The sequence below is a fragment of the Dendropsophus ebraccatus genome, unplaced genomic scaffold (genome assembly GCF_027789765.1).
Source record: "Dendropsophus ebraccatus isolate aDenEbr1 unplaced genomic scaffold, aDenEbr1.pat pat_scaffold_655_ctg1, whole genome shotgun sequence".
NCBI lineage: Eukaryota > Metazoa > Chordata > Amphibia > Anura > Hylidae > Dendropsophus > Dendropsophus ebraccatus.
The window spans coordinates 9,538-35,142 of NW_027210254.1; the positions used below are offsets into that span (position 1 = coordinate 9,538).

The following is a 25,605-nucleotide window of genomic DNA, read 5'->3' on the forward strand; positions in this document are numbered from 1 at the left end:
ACCACTTGGTACTGGAAGACGTGAGGGGAAAAAAATAAATAAAATAATTATATATATATATATATATATATATATATATCACACACATAAATATACATACGCACACATATATATATATACATACATACATACATATACACACTGGTACCTTGGTTTAAGAGTAACTTGGATTGAGAGCCTTTTTCCAAGAATAGCTCACAGTTTTTCAAAACTGTGACTTGGTTTAAGAGCATTGCTTTGGTTTAAGAGCTCCCTGTACTGGGTGGGAGGGGGAATGTAGGGGGGGGGGCATGTTCTGCATAGCGGGGTCTACAGCACTGTACTCTGACTGAGGAAGTCTCCCTCACCTTACACATCATTGCAGATCCACTTCAGGCTGGGCTTACATCAGGGGACAGGACTTTGGAGGTAATCTCTTCATAGCTGTAACCCCTCTCTCCCCGGACAGAGTGCTGCATGTATGTGCCCACATCTGCCTGCTCATTCCTTCATGCTCCCTGCAGTCTGTCAGTCCTTGTGTTTCCCATCCTCTCCATTACTGTACAGTAACTTATAATATCACATTCTGCTGTTTCTAAATGTTTGTTTCATTTGTTTTACATGTTATTCAGAATAAAAAAACAACATTTTTGGGGTGTGGAACCAATTGTCTGCATTTCAATTATATCTTGCTTTAAGAGTGGATTTGGATTACAAGCATGGCCCCGGAATGAATTATGCTCTTAATCCAAGGCGCCACTGTATATTATAATATATAATCAGAATATGAAAACTCACACCCTCCGCTTACTTTGTCTACTCTTTGAGGGTATACTCGCACACTTTTGGAAGTTTTACTGCCAGAACGCAAGGGCAGCTTGACGGCAATTAAAAGGATTAATTACTGCAATAAAGTGATCAATTATTGCAATTAAATGATACATTCGATTTGCGTTACTGCATGTGTGAACAAGTATCACATTTACTCAATTATGACATGAAAATGAACCTAGAACTCAATAGTATGTCAGTTTCAGTCATGGAAAATGCAATCTGCAAGTAAATCTTATTATGAAATCTGCTGCAGGCGGCATGCAGAGCTGCAGCAAAATCTGCAAGTAAAACAATCAGGTGAAACTAACCTCGGAATTAAAGGTGCTCTCCTCCATCCTTCCCATCTCCATTTCCAGTGGGTTCTTTAGTGTCTGCAGGAAGAGAGCAGCCTTGCGTTTGCGTTCTGCTTGCAGTTGTTTCTCTTTGGATTCCTTGGCCGCCTGTGCCAGTTTCTCCCTTGCAGCTGCTGCCAGTCTATCCTCAAGCTTTTGCTTTGCTTAAAGAAAAAAAAAAAACAACATGATTCACTTACGACAATTTGGAAAATGAAACAAAACTTGTGTTATTTCCTGCGTACACGAGGGCGAGGAGTCATTTTCACCACTGACAAATAATCCCAGTAATAATTGCTACATAGAATCTTTTATAATTTGCAGTTTGTATCCATCATTTTCTCTGTAAACAGCTGCAGGAGATGAAAGGCGTATACACTAAAGGCTACGTGTGTCATTGCAACCACATTCATTTTTATTGCTACAAAGAGTAACAAAAATACATCTTTACAAATCATAACAAACCATCTCTGCCAATGGTCATTAAAAAAAATATATATATCATTTCTCAATGCAAATTTATGTCTCTCATGGATAAAATAAAAAAAATCACAAATAAGCTCCGTAGCCTGATCCTGCAGTCATATTCTTTTCTATCTGCCACCCAATTGGAATACCCATTGGGCAGGCTTTTTGCCAGGGAAAGCTGCAGCCGGCAAAGTAGTGTTGCAAGGAAAATGTAGTCTTACAAGTCAAGTCAAGATGAAAGGCTATTCATGTAGAACAAGGGAGAACTCGGGAGAAGAGAGAAGAAGAAACTTTACTGCATCTCATTCTAGAAAAATGGGTTCCTTCGCTCCTTAATTATTCATCTCAAAGGAGAAGTCCGGCTAAAACACAAAATACATACAGGGGTGCAGAAACCTAAGAATCAATACCCTTCCCCCGGGGCACGGTATTACTAGGTGTCTGACCGCCGTCACCCTCCAGTTCCTCTCATGTTCTGGTGTCGTCACGACCAGGCAGGAAGGGCCCCCTCAGCCTGTGACTTCAGTGGTGTCCTGTCCCAGTCACTGACTGGCTGAGCGGTTATTCCTGAGTTGAGTCATGACGAATCAAGGAGTTGTAGGCAGCCAGCGGGGGCCCAGGAGTGGTAATGTAGCGGTGCCAGGGTACGAGGAAGAGGTAGGTATTAACTCTATTATGTTCTCACACACTGCTGCCTCTTACATATTTTTTATTTTTATTTTGGATAGACTTTTCCTTTAAACTTGAATTTGTTTTCTCATTGAAAGACCAGGTTAAATGCTGCCTACAAATGACTAGGGGGAGGGGAGGTGGGGTGGGGGGAGTAAAAAAAAAATGGATGCATTTATTTGTGTGCATCTGTTTTGAGCAGTTTTTCCCATTAACTTCAATTATAATAATAATAATAATAATAAAAAAAAAAAGGATCAAAACGAATCAGTTTTTTTTCACAGACAAAAATGGAGGTCAAGTTCGTGTTGTGTACATAAAAAAAAAAGGATCAGTTTTATCCTTTTCTAAATGGATGCACACAAACGCATCTGTTTTGTTTTTTTGGGGGGGGGGAGCTTATCCCAAAAAGTTTCTTAGAGGTGATCTAAATATAAAATCTAGTGGCCTGCAAAACTTGTGGATTTGCTATATAGAAAAAGAAAAATGCTTAAAGCCAGGAGCTGGATTGCAATGTGTAGGGTGATATATACTATGTCGTGCAGTCAGTCTGGACATATGGGCTTATTTGCACTCACTAAATGATATTTTCAATCTTACTTTTTGTGCAGAAAGATGAGCCATGTTAATTTGGTTATTACACTAATCGTGTTTAAGACAGACAATGTTCATCTAAGCTACGTGAGAGAAATTTAATACGACTAATATCTGGCTGCGTACTTGAGAGCTCGTCACATTTGCATACAAATCAACCTTCCCCAACATCTGGGACAACAAGTCCTGACATGCTACATGCTAATTCAAGCCTGACATTCAGTCGGCGCAGTTTCTCCAATCAGGAAGCCCAATCTGAACGGGCTTGTAAAGACAAGACAAAAATTTTATTTTTATATATATATATATATATATATATATATATATATATATATATATAAATATATATATATATATATATATATATATATATATATATATATATTTCTATACACTGAATACACTCACTGCTTGTCACTGGAAAAGAATATCTTCTAAACCTTCTACGTAGTGGTAAGTCATTCTTTATGATGGCATGCGGGAATAGTCCTGGACAGACAACGCTAAGTGAATTTAGAATACATGATTTGATTCCCTTGATGTGTTCTGAAACGATCGGAAATTGCAACTCATCATGTTTTTTTATATGAGGAGAGAGAGAGATGTTTACCAACAAGGGAGTCTTGTATGTCATGTGGAGCCATGACCCTACTTAGTGCCGTCTCTATCAAGCAATCCCTATGTCTAGTCTAATCCTGCCCTTGTGTATTAGTGTTGTACTAGAGAATCACGGCCAACATGTATCGTGTGAAGGGAAACTAAGGCGGCCAGGGAAGTAACAATCAAGCCGAGGTGTATCTCTGTGAGCCGCTGATTCTGCCAGAGAGAGCTGGACAGCCAAGCAGGAGAAATGTAGGTGGAGATTTATCCAACATGGCAACATAGCAACCAACCAGATTCCACCTTTCATTTTCCAAAGAGTCTGGATAAATCTCCCTCACAGTGTAGTGTTACATCGTGGTAAATGGCTACAGGAAGAATGGGAACTACTTGTACAGCGCACACATATGGGGGACCCATGTATGATGTCCAAATGAACAATTTTAGGTTCAAATAGCTTTTTTTTACTACTATACATGCAAAAAAAATGTTTGCTTAACCTCTTAAGGTCAAAGCCTATTTTTGTTTTTGCGCTTTTGCTTATTCCATTTTAAGCTTAAAAGTCCATAGCGCTTGCATTTTTTCACCTAGAGACGTATATGAGTGCTTTTTTTTTGCGAAACCAATTGTACTTTGCAATGACAGGCATTATTTTTCCATAACATATGCTGCGAAACCGGAAAAAAAATCATTTGCGCTGTCAAATTGAAAAAAAAAACGAATTTGTTTTGATTTCGGGGAGTTTTGCATTTACGCCGTCCGTCCTATGGTAAAACTGACTTGTTATGCATGTTCCTCAAGTCGTTACGATTACTATGATATATAACATGTATAACTTATATTGTATCTGATGACCTGTAAAAAATTCAAACCATTGTTAACAAATATACGTTCCTTAAAATCGCTCCATTCCCAGGCTTATAGCGCTTTTATCCTTTGGTCTATGGGGCTGTGTGAGGTGTCAGTTTTTGCGCCATGATGCGTTCTTTCTATCGGTACCTTGATTGCGCATATACGACTTTTTGATCGTTTTTCATTACATTTTTTCTGGATTTGATGCGACCAAAAATGCGCAATTTTGCACTTTGGAATTTTTTTACGCTGACGCTGTTTACCGTGCGAGATCAGGAATGTGATTAATTAATAGTTCGGGCGATTACGCGCGCGGCGATCCTAAATATGTTTATTTATTTATTAATTTATATTTATAAAATGGGAAAAGGGGGGTGATTTGGACTTTTATTAGGGGAGGGGATTTTTTATTAATAAAAACACTTTTTTACTTTTTTTTTTACTGTAACTAGAAGCCCCCCTGGGGGACTTGTATATAGACAGCACTGTTCTCTCATAGAGATCAATGCTGTTTATATACACAGCAAAGATCGATTAGATCGGTCATAGATTACTATGGCCTGCTGCAGGCCATAGCAATCTATTGCCGAGCCGGGATCAGCGTCATTCCGACGCTGAGGCCCGGCACGGGCAGAAGAACGGATCCCCCCCCCCCGCGATCGCATCGTGGGGGGGAGATCCGTCCCACTAGACACCAGGGACGTGTGGCGCAGTGCCTCTAAGTGCAGCTGTCAGGTTTGACAGCTGCACTTAGAGGCTTAATTAGCCGGCGCGGCAACGGGACCCGCGCCGGCTAATAGAGGCACTGCCCGGCTGCACGTGTCAGCCGGGATCAGCGCCGTTCAGAGCGTGGTCCCGGCGGGACCCCGCTCTGAACACCCCGAGCGGCACCATGACGTATCAGATACGTCATGGGTCGCTAAGGGGTTAAAGAGGTAGTTCACCATTTTTTTTTCTTTCAGATCAACTGGTCCCAGCAAGTGCCAGAGATTTGTAATTTATTCTATTTAAAAATCTCCATTCTTCCGGTACTTATCAGCTGCTGTATGTCCTGCAGGAAGTAATGTATTCTTTCCAGTCAGACACAGTGCTCTCTGCTGTCACCTCTGTCCATGTCAGGAACTGTCCAGAGCAGTAGAGGCTTTCTATTGGTATTTGCTACTTCTCATGACAGTTCCTGACATGGACAAAGGTGGCAGCAGAGAGCACTGTGTCAGACCGGAAAGAGTACACCACTTCCTGCAGGACATACAGCAGCTGGTAAGTACTGAAAGACTGGATATTTTTAAGTAAAAGATCTATATAAATTTCTGGTATCAGTTGATTTGGGAAAAAAATAAAAATCAAAACAACAAATCCTCCTTTAAGTAGATGGTTATAAACTCCAAGCTGTTAAATTAGCTATAGCCTCTAAAATTTTTCGAAGGGAAAAAATAGGTAGGTTGGCAAAAATGGATAAAGAACAGAACCCTTAAACCGACTCTGTCCCCACAATCTGACCCCCCAAACCACTTGTACCTTCGGATAGCCGATTTTAATCCAATATCTGTCCTGGGGTCCGTTCGGCAGGTGATGCGGTTATTGTCCTAAGAGACAACTTTTAAAGTTGTAGCCCCATGGCCAATGGGCGTGGCTTGGAGTATCTGTGCCCTAACTTTGCCCCACCTCTCCGTCCCTCCTTCCCACCCTCTTCATCATTAGGAATGTCACTGGAACATTTTCTCCTGTCTGAACATTGCACAGGTGCCTTAACAATCCAGCCCATGTGCCCCCCACACAGGTGGGGAATAGGAGACAATCTGCCTGGAGCATTCCTAATGATGAGGAGGGCGGGGAGGAGGGACAGAGAGGGTGTGCCAGCCTAATGCATACACAATCTAAGTCCCGGGACAATAACTGCATCACCTTCCGAACGGACCCCAGGACAGATCTTGGATTAAAAGCAGCTATCCGAAGGTACAAGCGGTTTGGGGGGGGAGGTCAAATTGTGGGTGCAGAGTCGCTTTAAAAAATACCTGAACAGGTGGGGACTTCTGCAATTTTAATGGTAAATGGCAAAGCAAGTGGGTTTATGCGACTCGATGTATTTCGGTTGATGTGTAAAAAAGATCTTTCCCCCAGCAGCTCAGGGCTGATGATTTCCTGCTGTTGCCTTCTTTTTGGCTCTGCTCCATTGTGATACAGCTATGATCAGTAACTTCAGCTTAACTGCATGGTATTTTAAGCTGTTAGGGCATTTTCTGCATTTTGAAAAGCTCGTAAAATAAGCCCTGCATTTCAACCATTTTGATGCCTTTTTAGTTTAGAATATTTTGAACAAGCATTCCCCCCCCCAGCATTTGTAAAGTTCTATAGAGCAGATATATTATATTAAAAAAAAGACCCAAAAAAACAGGCTTAACTTTTTACCATAGACATTAAAACAATGTCTGGCAGAGAATATCTGAAATAAAAATGAAAAACAATATAAAAATATGCACTAAAATGATGGGTGTAAATCGAGCCTATAAAGAAAGCCTGTAACAAAACACATTGTTTTATCGGTGGCTCAGCCTACAGCTCTCCACTATACTTTATAATGAGTTTCATGCTGTTTGTGCTATGGCTGATTAAAAGAACAAGACAACCCCAATGTGTTAAACTGTCAGCAAGACTACAATCAGTTAAGAAAAGGTTTTTTATTGCTCCTCTGGAGAGTCAGAAGCGTGACCATGGAGCTGAAGTGCCCTGGCCACACCTCTATGACATATCAGTCTCTTCGCTGCCAGGATACAATTGTATGTTTACGCTCTATAAGAAAATTGAGTATTTAAGCCTTATTCACACATCAGTATTTTTCATCCGTTTGTAGGGACTAGGAAATACAAAGTTCATTACAAACCTATTATTTTCAATTGTGTTATTCATCCATCCAGTAATTTGCAGATCCGCAATGAAAAAAAAATAGGACTTCTAGTAATAGGTCCGTAATTGTGGAAAGGACACCCCAACAGAAGTCTACAGAGGGTGCAATTTTTTTTTTTTAGAGAGAGTACATTGCAATCCGCAAAACAATCCGTATGAGGGGTCCGTTTTTTGTGACATCATCAAGCTCCTCCTGCTAACTGGATAGAAATGACTGTAAAATGGCCCCCAGATGACCATGTGACCTTTTTTCAGGGCATTGGGACAGCTAATGATATAATTTTTGCCATTCCCCTTCACTACACCTTTTTGGTGGTTCCACAAAAAAACATTACAATACGGAGGACACTACAGATGTAACATGGACAATTTTTTGCGGATAAAAATTAGAGGATCCAGAAAACGCCAATGCAGCACTAGACGTTTTATTCAAGCGTTTGCATTTTTTGCGGCAGCAGTTCTGACCGAGTTATGTGAAAATGATCTTGTTTGTGATTTAGGCGTTTTTATGTGCTGAACTTTTTTTTTTTTCCTCTGCTACCACAGGACCTAATTACTGGACCACAAAAGATGACAAAAATGCCAGAAAGAACAAAAAAAAAAAAAAAAAAAAAAACACTATCTGCACAGCAACAGCATTTTTGAGACAACCAGAACAATCCCATTGAAGTCTATGGTTGAAAAAACAGCAATGTTTGCTGAAAAAAACGCACACCCTCAGCATGCTGCATTTTGGAAAAATTGCCACAGAGCTTTAAAAACACCAGAAAACATTGGGCAAATATGCCATTATCTGCATTCAAAAAGACTTCCCCCTGCCCCCCCCCTCTCTTCTTCACTAATTATCAGGAAATTATCAGGTCTTGTTGCATCAGACATGCCCCTGTCTGTTCTATGGAGAGGGGAGGGGGGGGGGAAGAGGGAAATGAGGCGGCAGCAGAGAACAAAGGATTACACGGCTGAACTGTGTGAAAGCCTCTATTCAGAGGTCAGAAAGGTCAGTGCTGACTTCAGAGGAGATAGCCCAGTGATGTAGCTGTAAATTAACTCTTTGTTGTCCTGTTTTGGTGTCTCATCTCCCTCCACCCCTCCCCTTTTCATAGAGAACAATGAAGACAGGGGCGAGAAATAAAACTGCTTTTTCATGATAAAAATGCATTTTTCGGCTAATAAACCTAATTACAAAGTTTCTTAAAATCGCCTGTACTATTGATTTCTGCAAAAAAATAAAAATAAATGACAGGTAGACTTTAAAGGACAACTCCGGCCTAAACTATTTTTAATATGTTATTACTTACGGAAAGTTAGACAAATTTCTAATGTACATTAATTATGGGAAATGCACATATAGGGCCATTTCCCTTAATTTAGTAGATCAGGGAGACTTCAGATTCTCTAAAAAGAGATGATGTCACGAACAGGGGGTGTAAATACAATGGAGTGTCCAGCAGGGGCGCACTATATATATATATATATATATATATATATATATATATATATAGAAGTCAATGAGTACCATTGACTTCTATATATAGTGTGTCCCTGCTGGACACTCCATTGTAATTACAATGGATGTGTATGTAAATGTAATACAGTATACAGTGTTTTTGATTGAATACATTTATGTAATACTTTGGGGAGCAAGTGTCCTTGCTTCCCAAAGTATTCCATAAATGTAATCAATCAGTACAATCAGTACAGTAACCCGCCGAACCGCTGCCCGCCGAACCGCCACCATTACCGAATGCGCGCCGCTCTGGACTAGACTCAACTACTACTCTCATGGTGATGGGAGAGTAGTAGCTGGGTTATATTGCCGCCGCCGCTGCTGCTGATGGGCGCAGGGGGAGTCGCTCATCACTGTGCAGCAGCTATCATCCCCCTCCGCTCCCCCCTCCTCCTCCGGCCAAACTCTACACTGACTATGTGATGGCTGACTCCCCCGCCGGCCACCGCTCTCCGATAACACATGCCGGCCGGGGACACCAGGAAGCACCAGGAGCCGTCATGTGTTATAGGACAGTGGTGGCCGGCCGGGGAGTCAGCCATCACATAGTCAGTGTAAGTTTGGCCGGAGGAAGAGGGGGGAGCGGAGGGGGATGATAGCTGCAGCACAGTGATGAGCGGCTCCCCATACTTGCTCCCCAAAGTATTCCATAAATGTATTCAATCAAAAACACTGTATACTGTATTACATTTACATACACATCCATTGTAATTATAATGGAGTGTTCAGCAGGGGCGCACTATATATAGAAGTCAATGGTACTCATTGACCTATATATAGTGTGCCCCTGCTGGCGATCCATTGTAATTACACCCCCCGTTTGTGACATTTTTTTTTTAGAGAATCTGAAGTCTCCCTGATCTACTAAATTAAGGGAAATAGCCCTATATGTGCATTTCCCATAATTAATGTACATTAGAAATTTGTCTAACTTTCCGTAAGTAATAACATATTAAAAAATTGTTTTAACGGGACTTCTCCTTTAAGGCAGTGTGAAGCCAGGCTTAGTATATATAGTAAGTACATTTATTCAGGGAAAATTTATCAAACTAATGTAAGTGGATAACACCTTCAAAGTAACTGTGATTACAAATGAGAGTAAATCAATAGTCCAAGTGAATGCATAAAAATCTGTAAGCTTATTACTGGAAAACGCTTCCTTATCCAGGACCCAAAAACAGAACAGACAACTGAGCTGAAGGGGTAACCTACAGTATTTATTCCCTCTAGAAATGTGCAAGAAAAGTTTGTATGAGGAAACATGGGGTAAGAAAACATACAAAACACCACAAACATCTTCTCTACAGAGATGAAAATCTATAGATACCTTGTTTAGCTTCCAGTTCCTCTGGAGTTAACTGCGGCCTCTTCTCCTCCACGGTAGTGTTCCCAGCATTAACTAATTGGCTATTATTAGAGCAGCTACTGGTCTTGCTTTGCTGGCCATCTTTGCTTTCCCCATCCTCCTCCTCCTCGCTGTCATCATACAATTTTACTCGGTTTTTCTCAAGAGGCAAAAGGTCCGTTTCTTTAACCTTTATCGCGAAGCTTATAGGAGCAAAGGAAACTAAATATACAATGAAAAAAAAAAAATACTAATTAAGATAACAGATATGGCTACCTAAACGCAGCAAAAAAAAAAAAAAAAAAAGGCACAACGTTCAGCTGAGCCCTTCTGTCATTTTGTCTTAGCAATTGATGGGGGTCTGTGCGGGCTGTGACTGCTGGAGAGGATGATGGCAGGGGGACAATGAGGGACACAGGGCACTGAAGGGACACTGAGCATCCCTCTGCCATCATCCTCAGCTCGCACAGGTCTGGGAGTCGGGTCGTGACATCACCATTTTACCCAGGAAGTGAAGCTTTGATGCAGCAGTAAGTGCAGGGAAACAAAGCACTTCATAAGTATTTCCCATGATAAGTGTATATTGGGGATTTGTATAACTTTAGGGAGGAATACAATACTTTAATAAAATTTTCGCTTGACTTCTCCTTTAAATTTGGCAACTTAGAAATAACTAGAAATACTTTGTTTCCCCTCCACCGCCCAAATAAAATATATAATAAAATAAATAATTTTTACTACTATTATTAATTCTTATTATTAATCATGTTATTGGTTTTCAGACAAAGCTGTATCTTACTGAAATATTAGTATTAAGTCCCTTTCTCTAACAGATTACAAAGCTTTATCTATTCACATATAAAAGGGAGAACCCCAGCAGCTGCTGTCTATATGACGCAGCCTGTAAGCATACCTTTCATGAGCTTCCCATCATTGGCAGGCTTACTGCCAGCATCGTCCGTTTTGGCATCAGTGGCACCAATGCTGCTTCCATCATTTGTAGCTGTATTATTAGACATCACATCGTCATTTGGGGATACATAGTTGGCGTCTGATGTTGTAGAAGGCTGGTTTAAAAACACCAAAAAAAAAAAAAAAACATATAAAAGTTAAACTATGCAGTGTATCTAATGTGCTTTAACTCCCCTTTTTCATGCAATAGATCAAAATCTTCCAGCTGAAGGAGTTGAACGCCAATGTTCTAAAACCAACCAGAAAAAGATACATATGCAATGACGGAAATGTAAAACTGAACAAATGCCAATTCAACTATCAATTTTTTTAAATTTTATTTAACTGCTTTAAAAATTCTCTTTAGCCTGAATGACCTTATAATAGTTTAATGAGGCTTACAAAACCTGTTAAATAAATGGTAGTTAGCCCAATTTCAAATATTTTAGATCCTTTGGATCACATGATAAATTCTGTATAGTGTGCAGCCTACCAGCCAAAATGTAAAAGGACTGCAGCATGACAAACACAAAGATAGGTAAAAGAAAAAGTACGGCGAAAAAGTTTATTATAGTATTGTATTGCCCCCTAAAAGTTATACAAATCACCAATATACACTTATTAAAGGAAATGCTTATAAAGTGCTTTTATCCCTGCACTTACTACTGCATCAAGGCTTCACTTCCTGGATAACATGGCGATGTCACTTCCTGGATAACATGGCGATGTCACTTCCTGGATAACATGGTGATGTCACTTCCTGGATAACATGGTGATGTCACTTCCTGGATAACATGGTGATTAGAGATGAGCGAATCAGCCGGATTTCCGGTTTGGCTGTATCCCAGTTTTCCAGGCGTTCCTTACGATGTATCCACCCGCTGCACGGAGGGAACAGACAGCGGGAGTCAGCCGCCAAGATTTCCGATTCATACGAACCAGAAATCCGGCTGATTCGCTCATCTCTAATGGTGATGTCACTTCCTGGATAACATGGTGATATCACGACCCGCCTCCCAAAGCTGTGCAGGCTATGGCTGCTGGAGAGGATGATAGAAGGGGTACACTGAGGGACACAGGGCACTGGAGGACACTGAGCATCCCTTTGCCATCATCCTCTCCGGCAGCCACAGCCTGCACAGCTCTGGGAGTCGGGTCGTGACATCACCATGTTATCCAGGAAGTGACATCACCATGTTATCCAGGAAGTGACATCACCATGTTATCCAGGAAGTGCAGCCTTGATGCAGTAGTTAGTGCAGGGAAAATAGCACTTTTAATAAGTGTATATTGGTAATTTGTATACTTTTTGGGGGGCAATACTTCAATAAAAATTTTTGTGGACTTCTCCTTTAATAAAAAATAACTCTGCAATAATTGAATATCTTAGAGGGGTCATTCACACATCTGTAGAATTCCATCCATACACAGGCGGTGTTCTGTGGACTGGACCTGGAGGTCCCAGCATCATGATTATAATGTCAGGAGCTCCTAAACAGTTTAAAAGTTTGCACTAGTGTACTGACACAGCCGCATGCCTGTATGAACTGAATTCTATGGACATGTGAATAACCCCAGACGTTGGAAATTTGGTAACAGAATGAACAACCCTGGAGAAGCACGATGAACGATTACATTGTAATTTTTTTATTCTTTACCAGAAAGGTAACAACCTTTAAACTTTTCAAAATAGTTTATTGCACAGCCTTAACTTTTGACTAGCCATAGCGTAAAATGAGCTTCCTCTTGACCAGTTTCAGACAAAGGACTCAGCAGTATAACCCAACATCTGAGAACAGAACAAATGCATATGTTCAAAAGCTACTGCACTGGAAAAAAGGAGGTTATCCTGTGAAAAATGTCTCCTGCTCGCCAGCAAGCTAAACGGAGTCAGGTGCGCCAGACTACCAAATATCTGTCCTTTATCCTCAGCACAGATCATTTTATACTGCGTAATGTACAGCCATGTTTTTGTAACCAAGCTTCACTGAGATATTTTAACAAATGTGGTGATCTTCTAGGCAATGCATTATGAATGAAGTGATTTTTGTTTTTATTACCACCCATGAGACGGCTAAACTGCAATTTACCTAGTGCAGGTGCAGACAAATAGCGATGATAGCTACGGTTACAGGTTTCCTTTATGCGTTCATTTAGGTAGTGCTACAATGTTCCACAATGCTCTACATGGATGGACGTCAACCAAATCTGTCTCTGCCACCGATGGGGGCCAGCGAGAAGTCTGGTCTTTGGGCCTAACTACTGGGGTATCATGTTAGTGCATGGTTACATACTGAGCAATGCGCAGATAAATCCCTATAGACAATATATGTATTGCGTGCAAGAAGACATATTAGGTATCACCATGTCTGTAACTACTTGAATAATAACATTTTATCAAAAAGTCAAACCTGCAAAAAAAAAACAAAAAAACAAAAAAAAACACAACAACAACAAAGTCCTCATATGGTGATATTAATAGAAAAACATAAGTTATAGCACTTAGGAGGCTTGACTTGGACATTGACTATGGCCCATAATGTATACTGGGAGAAGAAGTTAAGCCGATAAGTAGGTGAACACACTGAATTTCAATGCTAGTTTTGGGGCTTGGTATTTCATACCACCTCAGACTTTGTTTTAACTAAGACAGTCAAGTTTGATGTCCCACGTGTGACTGGTTTCACCAAAAGTATATTAAGCTGTACACAAAATAAAAAAAAAATAAAGCGGTAAGTGCGGTCTAAAACTTTTTTTTTTTCACTGAACACAAATTACAAAAAGTTATACAACATTGTAGTGTGTGTTACTTAAGTGAATGGCCCCCTTTCCCATGTCCCCCCCCCCCCCCCTCCCCCCGGTCGCGGACCCAGAAGTGTGACGCAGTATACTTCGCCGGCCTTCCTCTGGCACGTCATCAGCTGCTCAGCCGCGATTGGCTGAGCATAACAGTGCTCACAGGGAAGGGGGCCATTGACTTAAATAACACACATTACAATGTTGTATAACTTTGTGTGTTATTTAGTGAAATTTTTTTTTAGACCACACTACCCCTTTAAAACGGGATTATTCAGCGACTTTTTTTCATTTATCAACTGGTTTCAGAAAGATATATAGAGTTGTAATTTACTTCTATTTAAATATCCTACGCTTATCAACTGCTGTATGTCCTGCAAGAAATTTTGTTGTTTTTTTTTTCAGTCTGACACAGTGCTTTCTGCTGACACCTCTGTCCGAGACAGGAACTGTCCAGAGCAGGAGCAAATCTCCATGGAAAACCTCTCCTTCTACAGACAGTTCCTGTCTCGGATAGAGGGTGGTAGCAGAGAGCACTGTGTCAGACTGAAAAAAAACACAACATTTTTAGCAGGACATACAGCAGCTGATAAGTATGGGAAGACTTGAGATTTTCAAATAGAAGTAAATTACAAATCTATATAAACTTTCTGAAATTAGTTGATTTGAAAGAAAAAGATTTTCGCTGGAGTACCCCTTTAAAAAAAAAAAATTAGACTGTCAGAGGGATACTAAATCTGCCTGTTTTTCAATACTTTCTAAAACTGTATCATGAAATCTGACTGTTGTCTAAACAAGGCGACTGGGTTCATATATCAGTGAAATAAATTATTCAGCACAAGACAAACACAGATAAAGTCCAGGACATTTTAACTAGTCGGCTTCACATCCAATTACACTCTCCTCATTAACAGGATTTCTGTATATCCGATCATGCCAGGACGGCGACATAATAAAGACTTTACTAGACAGCTGACTGGAAGATTAAAAGAGTAAACAAAGTACAGCTGACATTTTTAAAGGGTTGCATAAATTTGCTGACAGTAGATTTTAGAATCGGCAGCCAGGAATGTTTACGATTGCGGAGGGATGACAAGGCGGCAGAGACGCGCTCCGAGGCACGCGAAACTAAGCAAAGGAAACCGGCTTACACATGATGGGATGTAGTCATTTCACCACTGATTTTTGGACATCTCGTATCACTGTTGATGGACGCCCCTCCTCCAGATGTGAATAGACCGGACAAGTAACTAAAGCTCCCGAGCCCTACATACAAAGGTTTTATCAGCTCAGATAAGACGGTGAAGCTTACTGACCCATATAGGAAGCCAACATATAACCTGGAAGTGTAACGGCAGAAAGGTTTACTGCACAAATGTTCAATCAGTCTGAAAAACCACAGATGTGCTCCCGCATCTGCCATTACAGTGATGGCCCAATGCTTAGCAGATTCGGTCTATGGAGGTTGAGCAGAGGACAACAGCACATTGCTAAAACTGTTCCTCTAAAAGTACAAAAACAAACGTCACATAGCATCCGGAGGCTGGTGATGGGGAGTGATGGCACCAAGAGGGTGAAAGCCATGCTAGAATATACCAGCACTTGCATCAGAACCGTTCTCAGGTCCTAAAGTGACAGTGTTTTTCAGAAGGGTCTTTTGTTTTTTCACTGAAAAAAAGGACTAGGGCTTATTTTCAGTGTAGGTCTTATGCCCCTACATTGTAGCCCCACTCTATACAGTAGATAGCCACCATATTCTCATGTCCCACTGTTAAAGGAGAAGTCCGGTGAAACTATTTATTACAGTATTGTATTGTCCCCCAAGAGTTATACAAATCCCCAATATACACTTGGGGGATTGGGGGATGGGGTTAAAATGGCAGTCAGACTGCTCTCTTCAAGAACAAAGGGGCAGGGCAGTGATTTTCCATTCATGCCTGGCGACTTTCTCAATCATCATCGTCTGCCAGACTGTCAAGAGAGCCCCATACACCTTATACTGACAACCAAACCTGCCGCAACCAGCAGGTATGTCCAACTAAAGTATAGGGAGACCTTTGGGCCCCTGCGGAATGTGTTGGTGCTATGAAATTATAAATTTTTTTGAATATTGATAAGGTGCATGCAAGAAATGGGGAAAGGTTAATAATCCAAACTTTATTTACGGGATAGGATTTATTATTATAACCATGTACACGTCTTGTTAAAAGTTCAGCAATTTCCAGACGCCGGTACTGAATATTGGCATGAACTCATTAAAAAGTGGACAGACATATTCCTATGTCTATTAGTACTAACAATTTAATATGGTAATTCAGGGATCTGTATGACTGACAGCACTGGGCTGAGAAGGAATTTCCCCCTTTATGGTAAATCAGTCCATGCCATTCAAGGTTGTTTTTGCCTTCCTGGGTCAACTGTGAATTGTAAATGTAAAAAAGATTGAACTAAATAGATTCAGGTCTTGAACTCAAAAGATGCACGATTCTCTTCAGCCCATTAACTATGTATCTAATTATAACTAGCTCAACGGGAAAAGGGTATGCAAATTAACTCTATTAGGAGAAGGAAAACACTCTAGTGCCACCTATTGGAGGAAGCTAACCTCTATTTGACTGGTACTTAAAGGGACACTGCCCCCCCCCCTCCTTTTTGCATTCTAACTTCTCTACACAGGTGTAATGGGTAAATTTTGACGTTTTCATACCTTATTTTATACCATACGTCATGGTGCTTGTTCAAGTGAAAAGTGATCTTTTATCAACTGCAGATTGTGCTAAGTGGGCGTCCTCCATAACGTCATCGGCACATAGGCCCGTCCCCTCAACAACCATTGGTATGGGCAGACCTAAAGGGGGTGGGGCCTAGACCTTTAGGCCAGCCTGTTCCAATGGTTGGCGAGGGGGCAGGGCTGATGTGCCTATAACATCATGGAGGGGTGGGGCCAACAGTGGCACTGTGGGCAGGACTAAGTAGCGCTGTTGCCGTGAAGCCCCACCCACTTAGTGCAATCTGCAGTTGACAAAAGATCACTTTTTACTTGAACAAGCACCATGACGTATGATATAAAATAAGGTATGAAAACTGCTGAATTGACCTTTTACACCTGTGTAGAGAAGTCAGAATGCAAAAAGGGGGGATAGTGTCACTTTAAAAGGGTTATTCGGCATGGGAAAAATTTTCATATTTTTATGCTGTGATAAAGACTTGTTGCGTCGAAACCGCATTGCTTTATACACAATTTATGTGGATTTTTATACTTGTGTGCAGTAAATAAAGGTATATGATTTTAATGGGACGGAGTGCCTCACATGGACTTTGTTTGGATTGCTGATGCTGACCTAGCAAGCTCCTAGGTGTAGAGTTGCACCTCCCAGGATACCAGTGGAAAACGACCAGAACAGGTTTGCATGTGAATTATCTCATAGCATATCATTTTTGGTTGATGCGGTGAATGCTGAATTTTTGTTCAAAAATTTTTCATATGTTGTTGCAAGTATACAGATAATAAGTTGTATGCTTAACTCTCCATGATCCCCGTGTCTCCAGTGTCCCCCGCTGACCACAGCTGCCTCAACTTCAGCCAATGACTGACTGAGACAGGACAGAAAAAGTGATTGGTTGAGTGGGCCGTTACTGCTGAGATGAGTTTGTCTCTCAACTGGGGTCGGCTGCGGTCAGTGGGGGACACTGGAGATAATGCAGGAGGACACAGGGGGAGCGTGAAGAGTAAGTATAGGCTCTATAGTATTTTTACATGCTTGCACAACATATAAAAAGTTTCCGACGCTGGATAACCAATTTAATGAAGAGATCTGGCTGTGTATGGGGTCTTAAAGGCAATGGCCCATGGGAATACTTATGCAAATTACTTGTCTCTAGTGCCACCTATAGGTAGATATTCATTGAGTCAATTTCTAACTTAGAGAACCTACCTCTACTGGGTGGCACTGTACATGCAGTTAAAATCATAAATTAGGTTTGTGAGAATTCATGTGCATTCTGCAGAAATGGTCTCATTTGGGTGGATGGAACTGCTTAAGTCACAGAAATTCCTGCTAAGCCAATTCTACTTTACACCATGTTTGATAAATCTCCCCCACTATGTCTATTTGTTGATATCCTTGTAGTTTATAACATGTCCATAAGCTAAGTCAGGAAGAAGCTATTAGCAGTGAAACATACGCCAGGTAATGGGACTCATTGTTCATTTACTTTTCTACGTTTTTGATAGCAATTGTTCTTTATTGATTGTTTTTAGTATATGATCTGGTGAGGAGTGCCGTTTGTTTGTGCAAGTGGTCCAATAGCTAGATACTTTTTTCTATTGGCTCCTAGAATATACATGGATGTTATGTACTCCCTGCTGTGACTGTCTGGACAAGCACATCCACACGTGTCATATGCAGTGTGCTATATCTTACTTGCTTCTTTTATATCTATTATATCTATTTTTTTATATCTTGCATGCTTCTATTTTAGCAGATAGAGGGTCACATTTATTTACCATAGTGAACTGGAACTGGTTTCTTTTCCTGCCAAGTGCTAATGGTCTACTTTTTATATACGTCAATTTTAATGTGTTCAAAGTCGCAGGTATTTCTGGGGGGGGGGGGGGTAAACTAATGGCCATTAGCATTATTAACTGTGCCTTTTTTTTTTAGTTTTTTTTCCCCCTTAAAATAAAAATAAGGTTATGGGAACACAGCCTTTTAATGTTTTGTGTTTACTATAGTTTCCCCATTTACAGATTACCTCATGCCTGGGTAACTGAGGCCTCAGAGACAAAAGGAGATTTTCTTAAATCAACAATTAATTAAAACATAAAATATAATGTCCTATTATATGATGACAGGTCTATTTTGCATTACTTCCACAAATACCTATCTTACAATGTGATATTCTATGGTTTTCTATAACACCGCCCCACCACATCTCCAGCTCTTTATTGCTCTCCTCCAACACTCCTCTCCAAAATACTTACAACACTGAGCAATCCCAGGACATCTGCCCCCAATCTGCTTCTTCCTCCCACATCTTATACACGCTGCTGTATCCCTTTTCCTTATCTTTTGTAGGAAACAAGGGGGTACAGAAGATTCTATGCACAATATTAAACTGGACTACACAATAGTTTTGACCAATAGATACCCATTTTGTGTTACCCAATATCCTCTCCTATTGGTTATCCGTTATTGGGCAGAAGTCCTTTTCCCACTTTCCCTGACTCCTAAGGCTCCGTTAACACAGAGAAAAACTGGCGGAATCCCGCCAGCCTCCAAGTCATAATGAGTCTATGGGAGGCTCGCCCGTCTCCTGTCTCCGCGCTGAAGAATGAACATATCCATTGTTCAGTGCAGAGAGAGGAGGTGCGCGAGCCTCCCATAGACTCATTATGATTCTGCCAGTTTTGCTCCGTGTGAACGCAGCCTTACTGTTCTCCTTGCTCTCTCTCTGCCAATTTGTTGTACATTTTTGAAGTGCCTTTTCTGTACCAATTAGATGAATCAAGCCTGGTGTTGGCCTAATTCTAAACGCCCTCTTATCTTCGGTTTTACAGTATGCATGATGTAGTCTTCTATATTCATACCATTCTTCAGCCAAGAGACCAAATTCCATTTTAAAGTTCTGCTACATTGTATGTTCCCCGTCCAAAATACATCGTGTACACGGTTTAGACCCACATTTATCTTTTTATTTTTTTAATACATTGATTGTCTTTATTAGGTCGCTGTTATTCTATAAATAAGTAAATTCAAGGGATGCATCTAAATGCAACTCTTCCCCTTTCCTCCAACTTTTTACCATTGCCATGATTCTTATTGCCCTTCTCTAGTTGACCTGTTTCTAATACTTCCATTATGTTATTATATGTTCCTTCTATTGCTCTAACCAAGTAGCTATACAGCTCTACCTGTTCCCAACACATCATGAGGGACAACTATGAGGCAAGATAGTATAGCCTAAAATCAGGGAACGCAAACCCCCTATGGTCTCCTTGGGAGGCTAGAGAAACAAACACACGCACACTCTTTCTTGCTTTCCTTATGCTTTGTGAAACAATCACATGTCAAAGAAATATATACTGTACTTTCCTGCATATAAGACTTTTTAACCTAGGAATATCTTCTCAAAAGTGGGGTCATCCAATACGCCGGATGTTGAAAAATTTCTAAACTGGACTGGAGAATCTGCGTTCACCACATACAGTGGGGGGGGGGGGGAGCTCAAAAACGGCTGCATCACCTCTGTGTTCGGCAACGGTATGAAGGGCAGAGCAAGCTGCAGGCGTCCAGGGAATGGAAAAAACGAGATATGGTAGAGCGACACTGTGCCCAGAAAAACACACCCTCTTTCACCCGTCTGGCCGTCCTTGTATCCTACCGGTATTAATGTACCTCCTTCTTTGCCTCTCAGATCGCGCTGCTGTCTGATGTTTTTTATTAATTTTTATTTGGGGTGCATTGGAACAGGGGAAGTCTTATACTGCGAGTATATCCCAAACTCTATATTTCAACTGGAAAAGTTGAGGGTTGTCTTATACTCTGAAAAATACGGTATCTTTTACAGCAGGGAAATAAATAAATGTACCTTACCCATCTGCTCATGTTGACATGAGTGGGTTAACCGTGGTATCTGAGAAATCTGCACACGAGTATATATCTGTACGGCATGCTATGCACTCAGCTAAGAGTGGAAGGGTTGGGAAAGGTCTCGATTTCAATGGCCAATTTAAATAAATATCAATTCTGGAAATTAAACTAAATGATCTGTTGCATAAAATTACTTCAAGCATAGCCAATGTAAAAGTGAAAGATGCTGATTTCGCATAACCTCAATGACGGCAATTTTCATTTATCAAATTGCATTGTAGGATGATTGCTAATTCCAAAATTCAGAGATGAAAAGTAGTCTGCCTTCCACATAAAGGACAAGTCTTCACAAGGGGCTTCAAAAAGACGAGTTCAGAGGTGCTTGTTATGAGACTATTCAGCTATTAATGGATTTTTCAATCAAATAGCCCCTGTACATATATGCAGCATTTGCTTTTTCTGTATTATTTTTTTTTTTACAACTTTGAACAGAAAGTAATATAATTAGACAATAAAATTTAGTTCTATCCATACCTGAGGCATAAAAGTGCCTTCTTTTTGCATGAAAAAGTTCTTCTTAAATTCATAGTAAGGATTATACTGATGCCAAGGCTGGAGAAAGTCAAACCTAAAGAAAAAACAAAAAACAAATTAGTGCAAATTGCTACAACAAAATAAGGTTCATCAAAGCTCCACAATATGGACAATGCCTTGTCACAAACACCTTAGAGACGGTATTACTAACCTGGAATCATTCTTTGCCCGGACACTGGTCTCAAATTTAAGCCCATTGCGAGCCACATACTGAGCTAGTTTATCAATGACCGGCTGAATATCAGGTGGTGGAGGAATAATGGCAACCACCGGGGCTAACGTGCTGAAACAGAATATAAATGGCAAATTAGAACACCATAAATAACTCATCATTTTCACACAGGCTCATTGTCATAATTTAATTTAATATAAATATTTAGTATATATAAATATTTAGTGTATATATATATATATATATTTAGTCTATAAATATATAGTCTATACACTCAACGCCCAACGTGCTGAGTGAATAGACTAGCGCCTGGGTTGTTACCATCAATCTGTTCTAAACTGGGAAAGCAGTGGTCCCCTTGACCTCATCCTTAGCATATTTGGAATCTGGGGCATCTCTCTTGATCCAGACCTCAGATTTTTAGGTCTTTGCTTTAACTATATTCTCATGGGGATGCGGATATTACTAGTCATGTTCCTTTTGTCTTTCTTAAAATGTGGAATAAATAGTGATGACTGTCTGCTAAAAGATCATGACAAGGATTTAGTGCATATAATTTTACATTTATTCTATAGGTGTTTAATAGCAAATATTTAATTCAGCTGTATCTTACATGCTGTTCTACCTACTGGATTTGCTTAAAGGGGTTTTCCTGATTTCAATGTAGTTGTCCATAATCCACAGGATAGGGGACAACTATGAGATCGTGGGGGTCTGACCTCTATGCCTCCTGGGGATTGCCGCATCAGTTACCCGGCTATTTTGTTTTGAAAGGAACCGCAGGTAATGTGTTCTTGGTTCTCAGGCAATGTGTTCTTGGTTCATAGAGAATGAATGGAGCTGCAGGTCACTCTCTGACCCACAGCTTTATCAAAACAAAGGAGCACTGATCTAGAGATCCACGGTGGAGGTTGGAACCCCCTTCTCCCCTGCAATCTCATACAAGTAAGCTTAAGTCAGAAAACACCTTTAAAACAGAATTTAATTTATCCAGGTTAGAAGACATAACAGACTGTACTTTAATAAAATGTCTGCGTTCACTTAATAAATGTCTGCGTTCACTTTGAAAACTAATAAAACGTTACTGTGTTTTATGTGCAGCGCACAATGGCAAAAGGAGGATCCTCTGTGTATATACACTACTGAATAAAACTTCTGAGTGTCAGCACACTATCTGTACCAGGCAGGTCAGCAGAAAAAGCAGCATTAAGTCATAGTAACCTACTTGATGCGCTACTGACAAGGGAAAACTTGAGGAAAAAATTGAAAATTTAATTAAAAAAACCCTGAATAGCAAGCTTTTCAGCCTGCAAGAAAAACAGTGGCTGCAAAAACTGAAGGTGTGATTGGATTTTTTGGATATTTAAACCATAGAGAGGAGGATATAGGACATATAGACATTGGTTGCCTTCAAAGTAGCACGGTTGTTCATTTTAACCTCTTTATGCCCTACATGAAAGATGGCACCAAAGTTATATTACGGTCTCCCAATGTAATACTTGCAGATGTTGTGGCCTGTGTTCACACTTCTGTTATGTATTGCTAGCATTACTCAATGCATATCACCAACATCTAACAGTCCCCCAATGACCCTTAGGGCCCTATGATACAGAGCAATAATTAGCCGAATGCGGCCTAGTCGGCCAATTTTTGTTCTGTGTAATAGAGACATCGATCAGCCAACAGCGGTCATCGCCTGATCGTTTCTTTAGGTCCCTTACCAAAATCATCAGTCGCAGAGCGCGCATCACTACATGTAAGGCCCCGTTCCCACTGAACAAAGCTAGCGGAATTCCGCAACGGAATTGTCCGCCGCAGAATGCCGTTAGCCTCCGCTCATAATGGGAGTCTATGAGAGGCGCGCGCTCCTGCTCTGTACGCGCTGAAGAATGACAATTCCGATTCCGCGGCTGACTGTTTACGATTGAATCAACTGTTCTCCACAATCCCAGGTTTCTCCTGCCCTCTGCTTTCACTCCCGGCAACACGGCTCTGAGCTGATAGGCCACTTTGCCAATCACTGCCCGGGACCACCACGGCCAGTGATTGGCTGAGTGGCCTGTCAGCTCAGAGAAGCAGCAGAGAGCGGTTCCGGGAAACAAACAGAGGGTAGGAGAAGACCGGGAGCGTGAAAAGGTAATGTATGAACAGTTTAGGGTAAGGGCTACACAGACATCACTAACAATGTCCGTGCAGCTCTTGTTAAAGGATTATCGAGCCATGTAATAGGTTCAGTAAACTAGAAGGCCAGTGTTCGTTTATGTTATTGATTGGCCCAAGTAATAGGAACCTTAAAGGGGTTGTCCAGTGAAAACCTTTTTCTTTCAAATCAACTGGTGTCAGAAAGTTATATAGATTTGTAATTTACTTCTACTAAAAAATCTCAAGTCTTCCCGTACTTATCAGCTGCTGTATATCATGAGGAAATGATGTTTTATTTTCAGTCTGACACAGTGCTCTCTGCTGACATCTCTGGTCGAGACAGGAACTGTGCAGAGCAGGAGAGGTTTTCTATGCGGTTTCCAATGGAAAGCCTCTCTTTCTCTGGACAGTTCCTGTCTCGGCCAGAGATGTCAGCAGAGAGCATTGTGTCAGACTGGAAAGAATACACCACTTCCTGCAGGACATAAAGCAGCTGATAAGTATGGGAAGACTTGAGATTTTTTATAGAAGTAAATTACAAATCTATATAAAACTTTCTGACACCAGGTGATCTGAAAGAAAAAGATTTTCGCTGGACAACCCCTTTAATGGAGACTGTCAGGTTTTGTCACTGCATGCAGCATTATTCGCCCAACCAAATTAGCCTGAAATGCTTATGGGGTACCTGAATAGAGCTTTTATATAGGGGACCAGGAAGTTCTCCTTTAATACTCAAATAGGTATAGCTGTACGAAAATGATGTTTTGCAAGACACATCCGAGTTACCAGTAAATGTGCTGACTGCACAAGTGCACAGGACAGCACAAACTAAGAAATACATTCAAGCAAAATCTATTTGGCGGTGTCCTAACATTACCTCGGTGCAGACATTTCCTGGGTGATCCTGTGGGGTTCCCCACTGTTTAGAGGCGGGGGAACGTTGGATTGTGAAGTTGTGGCAATGTCTCCTGCCGACACTGAGTTGTAAGCGTTAGCATCCACTCCTGGTGGTGGAGGTGCCAGACAGTAGGTTCCATCCGGCAACATGTAATAGTTGTAATACGTAGAAGTCACAGAAGCTATTAAATAAAAAAGAAAGGGAAAAGGGTTATGTAATAATCTGATTTATAAACATTACTGAGAGAAATTCATTAAAAATTTTGAGATCTGAATCCAAATGAAGTATACAGAGGCAGATTTGGTATGCGGCATAGGTGGGACAGGACTGGTGCGGAATTAATGTAACCAATCACTGGAGTCACTATATCCCCAGCCAATCCTAAGTTTTTGGATTAATTTAACATTTTTTATTATTTGAAGCACAAAGATTTCCTTGATCTGTCTGACGCCAATTCCTAATGGTATGCTTAGGTGCAGCTTGTAACTTCTACCACACACCAGCTTCATTGATCCAACATGAAAGCAAAAAAAAAAAAAAAAAAAAAAAAAGTTCCAATATTGAGGATACAAGATTTTAAGCAGAGATGGGGAACCTTTGGCCTTCCAGCTGTTGCAAAACTACAATTCCCATCATGCCGGGCACCCGAAGGCGGTCCAGGTATGATGGTAATTGTAGTTTTGCGACAGCTGGAGGGCAAAGTTTACAGGAAAGAAGAAGTTTACAGGAACTCTGGGCCCAGACTTCTTGGACCAAGCTTTAGCAAGCTATCAGCTGTGGGAAGTATTTGGCGAGGAAACAGCAGAACGGAGATAAAGAATATCAGAAAGCGGCATTCATTTTCATTATATAGCGATTCATTGATGTAAAATGAGATGTTAAAGAATATTTAATGAAGGTTGAAGTGCAGGGACACTATTCCCATCCCCCACTGGGTAACAGGAGTTCATGGATGCATCATCTGTATACACCGAGAGCATCTCAGTCCACAGGATAAATGGGCACTGCAAACACTGTGTATAAATACCAAATACTGTAACCAGCCATCTATAAATATAAATTATATATATATCACACAATCAAAAAGTTCTTGCAGCACTCAAAAAAAACCTGTGTCCAGGGTATAGAAAATATAGTTAAAAAAAAAAATAAATGCTGTGGCACTCCAAGTCAAAATTACACTCACATATACACACGTTGTAATTTTCCCCTTACTGGGATAGTTTAATCTTTACCACCAACATGAGGAGGTGGTTACTTTAGCCGAGCGATTACATCTGAAGCTTTTCAGCTAAAAGTACTTCTGGTAAAAAAAAAAAAAAAAAAAAGAAGGGCTGCAAAGTGCAAATAAAATACGATACAAACACAAGTTCTG

At 40.7% G+C, this 25,605-nt stretch overlaps 1 protein-coding gene across 1 annotated transcript in view; it reads right to left on the reverse strand.

Moving 5' to 3' along the window:
* Window positions 1-1,106: 1,106 nt before the first annotated feature.
* LOC138778158 (splicing factor, suppressor of white-apricot homolog) overlaps window positions 1,107-25,605 on the reverse strand; it is a 62,563-nt gene continuing 38,064 nt past the window's right edge. Inside the window, exons 8-13 of the mRNA XM_069956425.1 lie at window positions 24,210-24,411; window positions 21,170-21,301; window positions 20,959-21,052; window positions 10,998-11,151; window positions 10,067-10,306; window positions 1,107-1,309 (exon numbers count right to left, since the gene is read on the reverse strand). Coding sequence (XP_069812526.1) covers window positions 1,107-1,309; window positions 10,067-10,306; window positions 10,998-11,151; window positions 20,959-21,052; window positions 21,170-21,301; window positions 24,210-24,411 — 1,025 coding nt within the window. The remainder of the gene's footprint in view (window positions 1,310-10,066; window positions 10,307-10,997; window positions 11,152-20,958; window positions 21,053-21,169; window positions 21,302-24,209; window positions 24,412-25,605) is intronic.